The sequence below is a fragment of the Achroia grisella genome, unplaced genomic scaffold (genome assembly GCF_030625045.1).
Source record: "Achroia grisella isolate CSIRO2021 unplaced genomic scaffold, CSIRO_AGI_Agris_v1 utg853, whole genome shotgun sequence".
Lineage (NCBI taxonomy): Eukaryota > Metazoa > Arthropoda > Insecta > Lepidoptera > Pyralidae > Achroia > Achroia grisella.
Window position 1 is genome coordinate 1375356 of NW_026713043.1, and position 15610 is coordinate 1390965.

General features: G+C 32.0%; 2 protein-coding genes across 2 annotated transcripts in view; one reads left to right on the forward strand and one right to left on the reverse strand.

Moving 5' to 3' along the window:
• The window catches only part of LOC131852471 (guanylate cyclase 32E-like), a 153081-nt gene extending 149585 nt beyond the window's left edge, over window positions 1-3496 (forward strand). Inside the window, exons 21-22 of the mRNA XM_059203136.1 lie at window positions 1348-1423; window positions 3276-3496. Of these exons, the coding sequence (XP_059059119.1) occupies window positions 1348-1423; window positions 3276-3496 (297 nt within the window). The remainder of the gene's footprint in view (window positions 1-1347; window positions 1424-3275) is intronic.
• A 10205-nt stretch (window positions 3497-13701) lies between these two features.
• LOC131852530 (oxidoreductase-like domain-containing protein 1) lies at window positions 13702-15168 on the reverse strand. Its single transcript, XM_059203207.1, has 3 exons — window positions 15033-15168; window positions 14835-14957; window positions 13702-14361 (listed from the first exon to the last, which is right to left on the reverse strand). Exons 1-3 carry the CDS (start codon window positions 15036-15038, stop codon window positions 14158-14160), a joined length of 333 nt encoding a protein of 110 aa, XP_059059190.1. The 5' UTR covers window positions 15039-15168; the 3' UTR covers window positions 13702-14157.
• Window positions 15169-15610: the final 442 nt, after the last annotated feature.

The following is a 15610-nucleotide window of genomic DNA, read 5'->3' on the forward strand; positions in this document are numbered from 1 at the left end:
GAATGGTGCACCCGCCTGCGCTAACGGTATACGCTAGCGATGCACTGATGGAGAATGTTAGGATGAGGATGAAGTGAGGTTAGGCCAATGGTTTCCTGGAACCTCGTGGAAGTAACTAGAACTATGCTAGTACCCATTACTGATAATCCCGTAAAGTATTATAAATCTTATTTTATATTATGAGTACTATACTCACTAATATTAAAAACGTAGAGCACGAGTATGGATGGATATGGTGGAGCTAAGTATGCTATGAAATTATAGCTGACATTAGCTGTGCCCGCTGTTTCTCTCGCGAGATATTTATAGGCTATGATGTCATTGTAATGTGTAACCTAACCTGTATTATAGTAAAATTTCTACAAAACCGTTAGTAGAGTTAGTACAGTAGTTTAAATAAGAAAGAAAGAAAATTGTTTATTTGGTACACTGAAAATAATTTTTAAAATTTAATTTACATTTTATATTAATAATTATAGTACCAACTAGGTCTCCGCTCAGTATATGTCGTGACGGGGTGCCACGACGCTGGTTTTCAGCGGACACTTTCATATACAATAAACATAATAAAATAATAATAATAATACACATACATATATAAATCCAGGCGGACAACACAAAGCAAACATTTACGACATACTACCATATATAAATAAACATCAAACATAGACTACACACTGAAACATAAAATAAACATAAATTCTGGTGACACTAGTAGGCTGACACCTTGCATTACCCCGCTTTTGGAGTGCAGACACATCACGGCACAGTTTTGAGGAGGAGTATTTTTTTAAATTTATTTTTAAAAATCTGCACAGTTAAATGTGACAGAGTAACAATTATCCATCCACTGGTCTGCTCTAATCACTATGACTGATTTCCTCTTATTAATTGTTTAACCAGTTGGTTATGTATTCAATATTTTTTCTTTTTGAGTATTTAATTGAATTAGTGCTAATTAGTGGTTTGTATTCACACACTTAAACTTAAATTGTAAGTAAGAATAAATTATTTAAAAGAGCAACACACAAGTTTCTTGCTTGTTCTTCTTGTGATGAGACAGCATTCAGAATGAGCGGTAGATTAAAAAAAAAATGTTATGACTATTCAAAAGTGCTTCAATGTAAGTTTATTTGAATAAATGATTTTCTATTCTATTCTATTCTATTCTATACTCACAAACTTTTGAGTTTATAATGTTATTAAGATGCGTGTGAGTGGAATGTTAAGTACATTCCACTCATATCGTACATGCATAAACATGTCCATTACAAAAACATAAAAAAAAGACTTCCTATTTATGTAATGTATAAATTATATATATTAATATAAAATATTATTGTTCAGGGAAAAGGTGAGATGAAGACATGGTGGCTTGTGGGAGAAGATCACGAGAGGAGGAAAAATTCAATTTGCCGATTCCGTAAGTAACATGTAATAATAATAAAATCTCAGAACAATTCTCACAGCACCATCTAGTCCCAAGCTAAGCAGAGCTTGTATTTTGCCTACAAGTCATCTGATGTAAATATTTTTAATTTTTTTTAAATACATACATAATATATTTAGAAAACACCCAAACGAATACAAACAATCATACTCATTAATACAAATGTTTGTACCGTGTGAGGAATAAAACCCGCGACCATAGGAATTAAAGAGGTGTTCTAAACCGTTAGACGACCGAGGCCGTCAGATAAAAATATATTGGAAAACAAAAGTTTTTGTCACCTACAAAAATCATGTAAATCAGTAGGTTATGAAACAATGAAATTTTATACTGTAATCACGCATAAACGTAATATCTCCTTTGAAAAGTTTACACTCTATCCTGGGGAGATAAAAACCATCGCTCCTAAGAATATCCTTCAATTCTTGTCCCTGACGGGTCTAGGTAGCGAATTTTGAAAAAGGGCGAGCATAATATATCTATATAGGTCGCAGTACTACAAGGCCAAGCACCTGACAATAGCCCAACCAACCCAATAAAAAATACTATAATAATGGACCAAAAGTAACCTGATATTGAAGGTGACGCAGCTGGAATCGAGTTACAACGCAATTTCAAAGCATTCGTGGCCCGACTCCCCACCAACATGCTGCCCACCTTCATGAAGGAAGACTACTGGCCGAAGGTGGTCTATTGACACTACCGTGGCAGATTGCCGTCGTCAGTGCCGTGACCATAGAGACAATTTTATTTATATTTTATTATTATTTCTTATGTATGTTAGTCTATAAGGTATTTATAATATGGGTAATGTAGCCTTTATTAAATAAATCAATACATATAAATAAAATTGGAATGTCTGTTAATAATATTGAAATAACAGTTTTTTACTACATGCATATGAATATAAATACGGTACATACACCAAAATAACATATTTTATAATTTTCGTCTGTCTGTCGGAACAAACAATTCCGGTTAATCGCTGAAATGGCTGGACCGATTTTGACAGGATTTTTATTAGCAGGTAGCTGATGTAATAAAGAGTAACTCAGTCTACTTTTATTTTAGAAAAATAAGTTAAATTCCACGCGGATGAAGTCGCGGATACAGCTAGTAAATAAATAGATAATATTGCGTTTTCTGTTAATACTTAGCCATTAATAAACGTAAAAAGGCTTCCACCAGACCTGACCTTTTAATTTCCGTAATCTCTTTATTTGCGTCATCCATCATTTCCAAGCGTTACACGTAATATCTTGATACCGCAACTAAATTGTGTTTTAAGCTATCATTTGTCATGAGTTACGTATAGTACATATATATAAAAATATGCATCACCGTTGAATTAGGGAGCAGCCACGCTTTCTATAAATCTTTAGTACCCGAGCGACCATGCTTCGCTAGGAATTTCTTGGGCAAAACGTTTAACTCTGGAAGAGATTAAGTAACTAACAAAAGATTATAATTTTTTAATTTTATAATCTTTTGTTTAATTAATTATTTTGGTACTTGAATTGTTGTTATTTCTTGTTAGTTTATTAACATATACTTTTAATAACATAACATTTTTTGCATAAGATGATACTGTGTATTTTCTATATATGTACTTTCTACCTTCCTTTTATAAAACAATTTTCTAGCAAAGACGCTATGTACAGTAACTTAAGCAAAACCCTATATAAATGCACAATTTTATCCAAACCGTAAGATCAGTTTCCGAGATACATAAATAAATACAAGTATTACTCGTTTCTAATAATAGTTATTAATGAAACATATCTTTTATAATGAAATGAAATTTATATAAATTCTATTTTTGTAGCACCAGTTCAGAATCGCGACTACGCAGGCAGCACCTACGACGAGCCATGGTGGAGTCCTCAGCGGTCCATCCTGAATATAAGGGACCGGGCGAGACTCTCCTGCGGAGGATCCTTAGGCCCGGGATCAGCACTATCCTCCCCTGGACCCCCAGCGTGCGCCTGCTTCGTACCGCCCAGAGAAAACCACTCGGCCCCCGTCGTCTCATTTTGCGAGGACTGACGTTAACTTTACCAAGGTGATATGCCATTCTTCTGGGTCAGCAATGAGGTGCAAGACGACAGACTGACAGAGAAAGAGATAAGATTGAAAAAGAATAAGGTTATGCCAAAAGTTGGTAATGATGTTAAGTATTTTTTAGAAGATGATACGAAATCTTATAAGGTGATATATGAGTGTATGGTTGATGATGATGTTAGTGATGATGCAGATGGTAGAGCGAGGGGATTAGCAGCAATGCAGAGGTTGTATTCTATAGATTATGATCATTGGCTGTAGCCTAAATGGTACCTTATAATCTATCAAGAAATAAGTCGTACAAAGTCGTCCAGATAAAGTAGTAAAAGGCCTTGTATTTTGGACAACGCCATCTATTAATCAATAGAACCTATTGAAATAAATTTCCAAAATATGGACTTTAAAGTTATATTACATAAGATCTATTTAAAAATAAGAAAATATATTACTACTCCTGAACCCACCCTCGGAACTGCCTCTGGCTTTCACTAGGCTTAACCATTTTAGAAGTTTTCGGCCGAGAGGAAGTGCTTGACAAATTGGAACGTAACTCGGGTACTAAAAGTCGTCACCGTGAGAATTGTGTCTTGTCTATTAATGCAGTTTAGCAGATTGTATCTCGAACTATATTCCTTTGTGAAGGATAAGATATATTAGTAAAATATAAAGGTACAGAGGAATGATATATCCATCTTTAGGAACGTTGAAATTGTCTTATATTGTTTTAAATTTGACGCGGTAATTATTTAACTTAAGTGTTCTCGTCGTCCTCGATCTCCTATTGTATTAATTTCCTAATAAAGGCTATAACAGAATAGCAGAGAGGGTGGACTCACTGCCTCCTCTGAGTTATAGACCGTTTTGTCTCGTTTATTACTTTTAAATTTTATATAAGCAATTTTATTAGTTTTTATTGGAGACAAATGAAGTTGTTTATTATTTATACATACATTTAGTAAAAATCACGGGATCTCACCACGTTTTATTTTGTTTGAGTTCCTGATATTTCGGTTTTCAACCGCCATGATCACGGGTAAACTGAAGAGCAGCGGATAGACGGTAAATAAAATATTTTTATGGACAGACATATGCGTCTATCTTCACACGTTTTCGTTTGTAGCTACGAGTATTATTGAAATATCGGGAATTCAATACAAAAATAAAACGTAGTAAGATTTTAGTAAGTATACGTCGAAATTGCTGTTATGTTCAGGGTTGAGGGTTCCTCTTTTAATTCAGTGATTTGTCAGTTTGTTTGCATTTCAGTTACGCACCAAACAATATTTGTATGTTTGTGTCTCGCGTAAAGTGTAAGGGCCTTATTAACAAGGCAAGGAACGTCATATCGTACTCGACTCTTCTAATCCTTGTTTTAGTCAAATCTATAATTAAGTATACATTGAAGCCCATTAATTAAATGGTAAATTAGAGGATTAATATTAGGCAAGTGATCGAGACTGTTGGTAGATATCTATAAAATGTAAATTGAGAAAAGTATTACTAAATAATAATGTTTTTTTTACGAACTAATGCTTAAGTTGAAATAAGTAGATATATGTCTTATATTTATTAAAACATTATAAATAATTATACATATTTTATCTGTGACTTTATTGATTAATTTTTCGGCCTCAATGGTTTAGTGGTTTAGCACACCGCTTTATTTCCGATGGCCACCGGTTCGAATCCTCGCACGGTGCAAACGTTTGTATTAATGAGTATGATTGTTTGTATCGGCCTGGGCGTTATATATGTATCATTAAAAACATGTGTTTAAAACAATTCTATCAGTTGTCTAGTAATCATAACACAAGCTATGCTTAGCTTGTGACTAGATGGCGCTGTGAGTTGTCTTGGCTTCTTCTGTTTTAATTGCATACTCTGTATATTTACTCTGTATTAAAAAGGTAAACAAAATGCATTAAATTAATTAAATAATTTAATTAATTAAAAGTATATATATTTTTCTAAATAAAATTGCGGAGCATGATTGGTGCTGTTATAAGATTGTATGTATAGGTACATAATATATATTTATATAGTCAAATGTATATATGTCTATTTAGTCACCTACTTATACTTGACTGTTTAGTTTTATGTCTAAATATTTCTAAAATTAAAAAATAAATATTTACCCTTAATAATATAATGTAATACATAAATATTTATTGTGACATAACATATTTATATTATATATTAAGATATATACGTAGTTATATCATGGTCTTTCTACGAAATAAGTCTGTATAATAATTGTATACCTACTACAAAAGTGGTTACAACAAAAATTGGTAGGTAAAGAAAAATAATAGGTACCTACTATTGCTATGAAATGATTTTTAAATAAATAAGAGTATATTTTTTCTATGCTCATACCCTATTTATATAAAATCCGCCTAATAGAAGAGGCCTATATCTATATATTTTTTTCTTTTTAAGCTTTTAAGGATAGGCAAAGAGAACTGTGCTTATACAGCCATGTTGGCTTGTTTTTCATATTAATTTTCCTAGTTCATTTAATATTGAATTGTTGAAATAATATAATCGACAAGACTTATATCCTTTTTGACATTAATAACGTAAAAATAAGTTTTCTTTTAATTTTAAGCGCATTAAAGACCTATCCTTAAACTTTATACGTAAATTAATAATATATAAATTTGTAGTTACCTTCACAAATTCTAATTGAAGTAAAAGAGTGTTTTCATTAGATTTAGGAATTTAATATCCTGATTGTGCATTCGATTAATGAATTATTTCTGTCGACTTTATATTAACTCATATTAGATTTCCGAATTTCAGTTATTCGATTTACAAAGTATCGGGATAATAGTGCTGGGACACGTAAAATGCGTAAAAAGGTTATTACATTATAGGCATATGTGGGCCTATAATTAGATTAATTATTCAATATCGAAGATGTACTTTTAATTTTATTACGCTTTACCATATTTTGTGAAATTAATATTCGTTTTTAACATTTATGACTGGAATATTGAGCAATATGACTATATTCGTGAACCCGAGTCAGTCAGGACGGGCGCCTAGTAGTCGTTTCGATGTAATAACATCGTAAAACATTAATAAATTTCCAATAAAATGATACCTAATGTGTCAGAAATAAGGTGCTAGGCAATTTGTAACGAAGCGTACCTAATTATAATGAAATTGTATTATTAAGTGCTTATATAAACCCTTATTTTGATGTGTCTAAATTATGGTATATTTGGGTTTTTCTAATTGACTTGGAACGTTTACGGAGGTCAAGTTTACCGCGTAATTTTTCCTGGTTTTTATAGCTGGGAAAACTCGTAAAAATAATATAGATAGCTATTATTATTTTTACCTATAAAAGTGGAAGAATCTCGCAATAGGCACCTATCTATTAATTACATTCTTAGAGCTACTAAAGCTAAAAGGATTCGACATAAAAACTGTGAAACATCCTTATCTTTGAGTTATTATTTTGTTGTAAAAGAAAGTATAAAAATAGGTCTATGGAATGTTCTGGTTACAAATAGAATGTATATTTCTATATAATGAGAGTAGTCATATTTTAATATATATTATTTAATTATCACTACCTATACGCCCCGGCTTCGCACGGATGTACATGTATTATACATATAAACCTTCCTCTTGAATCACTCTCATCGACTGCAAATATTAATTTGGGCATGGCCTAATACATGGCAACTGAAAATCAATTTCATGTAACGGGATTAGATGCCTATATTAATTTTTAGAACCTAAGGTAGGTAACACCTGATAATACCCCAATTGTCTCTATATTTTTTTTATTCTTATGTAAAGTGCGAATACTATAACTACCACATGGTGATTTTAAGTAGCTATGACGTGGTCCTTTATCTTGAGTAGTGATACTCACTAAAATGTCCAGACATGTGGCGGCGTGGTGGGCCGAGTCATTGGGCTCCCTAAAATATGGTCAAGCGCAGTGACCACTGGCTCATCCGGCATACTTGTGAACGAGTGCTGCTTGGAGGAACTGTGTACCTACCTAGACAACACTTTTATTTCACGATTTTAAAGTCAGATTATATGTAAATCTGGTAGATATTATATATGTGTATATGTGTATATATACTCAGCCGAATTATGACAGGATTTTTTTTTATAATTTTATCAACACAGCGTCATGCTACATGCATGCTAATTATCATAATAGGAATTACTGTTCTATGACAAAAGGGCTGACTAATTACAGCACTATATAGTCCCCTTGTCACATTTCTGTGACTAAAAACTATACCTAAATGTACAGGAGCTACTGGTAGAGACCAGCAACAAGCACAAGTACTTAGTCACGTTTTTAAAAGTCTTAGAAATCTATTTAGAAAGCAGATACTTCAACAAATGCTGATAAGGTTTATTTTTGTTTAGACGACTTTAAATATGCGACGTCAAGTTCCATGCCAAGTGTCAAGGTGCGAGAGAAATGGGTAGAACAATCTAACTGAAAGCTTTGTTACCTAATGCGGTGAAATAAATTGTTTTTGCTCGAAACGATATCCAGGTTATCAGCTTAAGTGATGGGATCTTAACCTTTTATTATACTTGGAGAAAATCCATGTGGAGACCCACCTGGTACTGTGACTGTTCTACTCATTAAAAACTCCAAGATATCCCTGATCTCTCACCAAATACCTGGTCACGAGGGCACGTTAGCACTCGTCGACTCCGATCTTACAGTGGCCATAACGGATCCGATCTCGGCGGATTCCTCTGGAAACTCACCACACTCTTCTTGCTGGAGAAGTCGTGCGACTTCTTTGGGCATAGTGTAGGATTATTAAACTTGTTCAGTAAAATCAAAGTCTAATTAATACAATACTTTTCAATATATCCTTCTGGGTATGTACCATTTCTATGCAATTAAATAAAATCAAAGTATCTGTTTGGAATTTTAAATCGACAGCTTAAATGGAGGACGTCTTAACACTTACAGTAATAGTGGACAAGTTTCCATACTACATAAATATTATGTGATCTCGAACATTGGTGTTAATGGAATTAAACAAAATATAATTTTTTGTATAGTAGGTATTAAAGTAATTTTTGTTAATTGTCAAAAAATATTATAGGAAAACAACTCAAACCAATTAATAATAAATATGTTTATTATGACAGTTTGATAGTATTTTTTTTCTAATCTAATGTTAGTATTTATCTATGTAGTCGTACAGTTGCAGTGGTTGCAATTTGTTAAATGTACATTTTTATGTATGTACCTATTTAAGTTGTGTGGTATACATATAACTCAAGCTCTACTTGGGTTGCCATAACATAAAAAAGTTACACTCGCTGATATTATTTATTTATATATCTTGTACATTTTACTAACTTGTGAAGGTGTGTCAAAAGATATCGCTCCAATAAACTTTGATTAGCATTTTTATGGAGTTCATGAAAAATGGGTTTGTGGACCAAATTCGGTCAATATGTTCGGATATTTATCGGAAAACTCACTGAGCAGTTAAAAGCGGAAATAAATATACTTAATTAATATAAACTGACAACAGAGAAATAAGAAAAATATACTTTTTGTATATGTTCTGTGTACGCCATAAAGAGGTATTATTAGCTCATTTATATATATATTTTTTAATTTCACTTATGCTAAATATGTAATATGATTGTTGTACCTGCTGAATATTTAAGAAAATGGTGATACCCCCCTATATTTATCTTGGAAAAAGTCAGTGGTAAATTAAATGTGATTAACCAAAAAAAACAGTCAATTTCAAATACTTATATATTAATATATCTTTATATAAAAAAAACTTATATATTAACTAATATATACTAATATATCTTTTGTTCAAGTCTTGTTATTTCAAATTCTTTCGAGTCAGTCATAAAGAAAATAGGTGTTTACCCGAAAAATCAGTCATTAGGAGAAATTGCTCAAGTCGGTTCAAATATAATACTTCAATTAGAATTTTATACGATATGAAACCTAATTTACAGGCCACATCTTCATAGACTTTTGAATTGAATGTACTGATTTGCGACTTGCTATACAATTATTAAGATTTTCAATCTATAAGTACTAATATAATAAAGTTAAAGAGATTCTTTTCTGAGAAGGTAGTTGAAAGCGTAAAATATCAGGAACTGTTGGAATTGAATAAAACTTTTAATGTTGTATAGCCAATTTATCAAACAAGGATATAGATATATATGCTTTGACCTATAGACGCGGATCAACATGAAGTGTTTTTTTATTGGGTTGTTTAGGCTGTGGGGTCGGTAACAATAAATATACAAATAAAATAGACCCTCAACTAATAATTAGTATATTGAAAAGAATATAGTATTAACAATTGATTATCTTAAAGAAAATATATTGTCAGGTCCTTGGACCTATAGCACTGTGACCTACATAGATCTATTGTGCTCGCCCTTTGTCAGAGTTCGCTACCTAGTCCCGTCAGGGACAAGAATTGAAAGATATTCTTAGGAGCGGTGGTTCTTATCTCCTCAGGATAGATTGTAAATTTTCAAACGTAATATCTCCTATATTACGTTTATGCATAAATGGGCTACAACCACATAGGATGTGTAATGGCGTTTCCTCTTCAGTTTGGCAATATCTGCAGATTTTTGTTGTGCCATAGGCCTACAAGTTTGTTCAATTTGCAGTGTTCTGTGAGGGCCAGAAAAGTGTTGCGAAAACGGAGAAAATGTAGGTAATCCAGATGAAGTTACATGGGTTATATATAAAACTAGCTTTCGCCCGCGGCTTCGCTCGTTAATTTATCCCCTTAGGAGTGGAATTTATCAAAATCCTTTCTTAGGGGATGCCTACATCATAGTAGCTTTATGCATGTAAAGTCTCAGCCCGGTCGGTTTGAAATTGACAAAGTTTCATACTAACTTTTATCCCCTATTTTATCACCTTGGGGGTAGAATTAATCAAAATCCTTTCTTAGCAGATGCCTACGTCATAACATCTATCTTCATGCTAAATTTCAGCCCAATCCGTCCAGTGGTTTGGGCTGTGCGTTGATAGATCACTACGTCAGTCACCTTTGAGTTATATATATTTAGATAACGGCTCTCTACATAATTCTAGCTAAGGAATATAATATAAAAATTAAATGTAACAACATGTTAGAAGTTGCGAAGAAAATATTCAATATTTTTTCTATGGCGCTGTTTGTAAAATAGATAAAGATTTTGGTAAATTGTAAAATAAATATAAAATATAGATATATGTATGGGTGTCATAAAAATGTCAATTCATATTGAAAACAAAATTGCATGTGCTTAGTATAATTTTATTATTCTAAAACTGCATCACATTTAGGATAAGTGATTTGTCTAGTCATTTATGTTGTGACCAAGTCGTAAAATTGATATCAAAAATGTATTTACGAATCCATACAATATTGAAACTTTCAAGAACAGAGTTTATACCTTCTTAAGAGGCCGGCAATTTCTCTGGTGTTGCGGATTGTAATCACTTACCATTGGGTTATATGCTTTATGGTTCATATTATATTATAGTTAGACGTAATATAAAATGATTAGTATATCATTTAATAATTCATGACTATGTACTTCATAGAATTATCAATTATAAAATAAACCTTATTTATTAGATATTAAAGAGTAATTCACTATGTCTGAATATTTCATAAAATATTCTATTCTACGATTTGGCCACGATACAGATCTGTGTATGTATTAAAATAAATGTCATCTACAATTTCAACTTTAATACAAGTGCATAGGAATTATATTTAGTTGTAATATAATGACATCTGTGTACCAATTAAGATATATGAGAAGTTGACAATAGCCGTAAGTGAAATATATAATTGCTGTTGGTTGTTGAAATATAAATTTTATATAAAATGATAGCGTTTCAATCCTATTTTTAAGTTCGTATTCCCTAACAAAGGAAAACAAATGAACATAAAAACAATCTTACAATACAATTCTCATCATTCATCATCATTAACTTGCCTTTATCCCATTATTTGTGGTCGGCGCAGTATGTCATTCTCTTCCACTGCTCTCTATCGGTCGTCATATATGAATATACTCTTCTTTTATTCATATCATCTCTCACACAATCCACTCATCTTTTCTTAGGGCGTCCTCTCCCTTTACATCCATCCATATTCATACTATACACTTTCCATAAGACGTGATCCTCGTTCCTCTGCATAACATGCACATACCAGCTCAAATCAAGTTACCTCGCAATTTTTCTATTCATTTATTTTAATTCTATACTTATAAAATCAACATCTTTGTAACAGACTCGACCGATAGGCTTTACGGTGACACGTTGCATCTATTGGCATTTTCTACAAAATATATCGCCTGGTGTTTTGAGGAATTGTTCGGATAAATACCAGCTTCTAAATTTCACCATCGCACTAACTACCCATAACTAAAATACCATCCTGATCATTGAATGGCGGTATTCAGACGTGAATTTTTCTAGAAATTTTGTCACGCTTTACCATCGCTGGAAGATCATTCTACAATGTGGTTACTGTCAGATATTATGAACTAATATGTAGGTAGATAAATAATAAATACTCTAATGTGTCACCTATTATAAAAAAGGAATAAAGTATCATTCACAGCCTACACTTGTTGTTTGAATAACGTAACAGTTACATTGTGAAATCACCTTCCAGCAATGGTATTTCTGAATCGATATGATATTGAATCAAGGCTTCAAGGCTAAGAAAAGAGCTTATTCCTTCTTAAACGGCCGGCAATGCATTTGAAATTCCCCTGACGTGTATTGCGAGTGTTCATGGGCTGTGATTACTTAACATCAACTGAACCGCAAGCTCGTTTTGCCCATGCCATAATAAATATATTCAGGAGAGAAAAGGGATTGTTAGTAATGTGGACTGACGATCTTATTAGTAGGTTGACCTCCACGCGGTTCCCCCTGGAAGCCATCGTGATAAATTCTTGGTGAATTTATCGACAACGGGCTAACTGGACTGACTTCATGTTCATCTTATCCTCCACTGGTGCCCCGCCAGCGTAAACCGTTACCGCAGGCGGGCGCACCATTCCATTATCATCCATAAAAAAAATTCACGCCCAGTACCTTCCAGCTAAATATTACCTAGTCACGTCTGTTAACAAGCCTGCGATTACCCCATCTGGTGTTTTGGTCGTGAAGATGTGACATAACTGAACTATACAACTCATAAAACTGAAAATATATCCTGTCGATATTCAATTAAAAAGTTTAACCCCATAAACTAGTGTACTCTATAACTTTTGTTTAATTCTAGTTAAATATTTGAACATTTCACCTGAGCCTTGCGAATAAGTTTTCCAATTAAATATCACAATTATCGGACTAAATTACTGACAGCCAGGTAGATAATGAAACTCTTTAAATTACTTCAAGTTTTATATAATTTCAAGCGTCTATTTGTTGGTATTATATTTTGGAGAAAGGATTGTTAATATTGGGTCAATTGCTATTAATGTCAAGTATATTACCATTGTCAAAACAATCATTGTGAATATACTTTATTAAACTTGACGCTGTAATTATTTATACGTAAAATTAAGAAAAATCATAGACTTTTTACTACGTATTATTTATTTTTATTGTATTTAAATATCGAAAGCTCGATAAAAAATAAATAAATGTGGTAAAATCCTGTGATTTTTCTTAATTTTACCACAGATGAAGATAATAATAATAATAGATTCACACAGCGCCATCTAGTGAGAATTGTTCTGACAACTGATACTAATGTATAATTTTTTTTGTAAATACATTATTATTATTATATTATTATTATTATTATTATACCACAGCTTATGTTAGGTATTACTAGTGTAAAATAAATTAGATATAACCTATTGTTGGTAAGTATTGTAAGCTTATTGGCATTAAACAAGAGGAGTTTGGAAAAGGACTTTTTCAAATAGCGAAAAATTCAGGACTTTCCTTGTACCTATGTATTAGAACTAGTATTCTTTAATATTATGAATGCAAAAAAGTTTGTCTGTCCCTACATTTGCTTTCACAATTAAATTGCTGAACGAACATTAATACATTTTATGTTAAAATTATTTTGTACAGCAAAAAATGGAGAGACAGAGGCATTTTTATCTCTTTAAATAAATATTAATTAATTTATAAAAAAAATAGAAGTGGAACATTTAATTTGCTTATAATTTCAATTTTTCATATTTACATATATATTAAATTACTCTACACTATGCTAATGTTTCATATGTACATAGAATCAATATCAATATATACAATAATTACACAAACACCAACTACTAATTACAAAAATGTATCCAAACAATAAATAATCTATTAAGTATTTTCTTTAGTTTTAATACATACACAATTATAGATCATAGTTGTGAATGAGTTCTGCCTGTAGGAACTGATTTAATAATAATAAATTAGTGCCCGTTGGTAGTTTGTATTCACACATTTCAATTTGAAAAATGTAAACTTCCAACTATTAGTTTAAAGAACAATACACAAGTTTCTTGCTCATTCTTCTTGTGACGAGACAGCTTACCGAATAAGCGGTAGATTAAAAAAGAATAATGACTATTCAAAAGTGCTTAAATGAAGTTAGTAATAAAGGATTTTCTATTCTATTCTATTGTTTCTTTAGACCTCGCAATCTTAGCTCCATCTCCAAGTATGCCTTCATTGATGGGTCTTCAACGAGTTTCAGTATTTTCTCAGCTATTTCTGGGCCTGCATTATCCATCTTGCTGGTCAATGCCTCCGCCCAAACTATAAATACACAATTAGCACAGCCGGATTGACAGCATGCAGTTGGTGGTTCATCTATGGATGCCTGAAATAAGTATCTATATAGTTTTATTTCATATCAGCTGAGCATGCATCTTCCCATATTTATCTTTATAATTTGTATCAATTTATAAAAAAAACTCATTAATTTTGGGTTCTATTACATTGACATGGGAGTATTGTCAGTATAACAGTTTTGTATCTATGCTATATCTGCTATGCTATGTATGCTATGTATCTACACCAATTTTTTTTTAAGGATGAGAATGGAATACTGTACCCGCTAGGAAATTTCTAAGTAATTAGGAGTAATGACCTAATTGATAGCAGATATACTTCCACACTATCCCCATAAAAACCATGGTCGTTATTACTACATAATTCACAATCGTCCACTGGTGCCCGCCAACGTAAACTGTTAGAGCAGGCGGGTGCATCAATCAATTATTAACGATTTATAAATAATATTAGAGTAGTAGAATAAATTTTTCTTACATAATAAACTTATCACTTCCTTACATTTCGAGCGATTCTTTCCAATTCCTTCTCCTTTTCCTCGTCTGCTACGGTCGTTGTGCAAGTACATGATTGTTGTTTGTATCGACCTAGCATTGATGGTCTTAAGAAAATTAATTTCGATATCTGAAAATGCATAAGTATCAGAAATCGACCGAAAGAGATACATAAATAACTATTTATGAATTAAAGTTTACTTACGAACATTACTATTAACTTAATGATAGAAATAAAACATAATTAAATTTATTGTTTTTGCTGTTTCATCATTTATAAATATTTAGAGTGAAATCACTTTTAGTCTTGTTATTCAAATTAAAGAAAAATAAAAGTTCTAAACAGAAGAACAAAATATGAAAAAAGTTTAAATAACTCATTCATTTCATTCATTCAGTGTGTCAAACTGACTATATATATCAAGAGTACAATCGATCGACTTAAGAAATGCTTGTGTTAAGCTTACTGAATATGTTGCCATTAGAATAATCATTATTTCGTTACAGACACTCATAGTATGAAAAAAAAAACATGTAGATATTCTGTAAACTATACAAATAATGGTGCGCAATAATTAAAATCATTTAACCATCTCTCCACTAAAAATTTACTCTGAAATGGTAATGTAGCCGTAAAGAAAAAATATGGATGCCCAGAGATGCCAGTGAAGGAAGTCTCTATTATGGTCACTCTCTCAGAATAATAAATTATTGCGTTCGACATACATTATTCGTTACATCAGCAATCCCAGTCACGTTGTTTATAATTTCGCTGTACGCATT

What these genes read in the sequence shown, in the direction of transcription:
- LOC131852530 (XM_059203207.1), bottom strand. An exon ending in TGGAAAGAATCGCTCGAAAT is followed by an intron (nt 14,362 to 14,834) that starts GTAAGGAAGTGA and finishes TACTTATTTCAG; the next exon opens with GCATCCATAGATGAACCACC.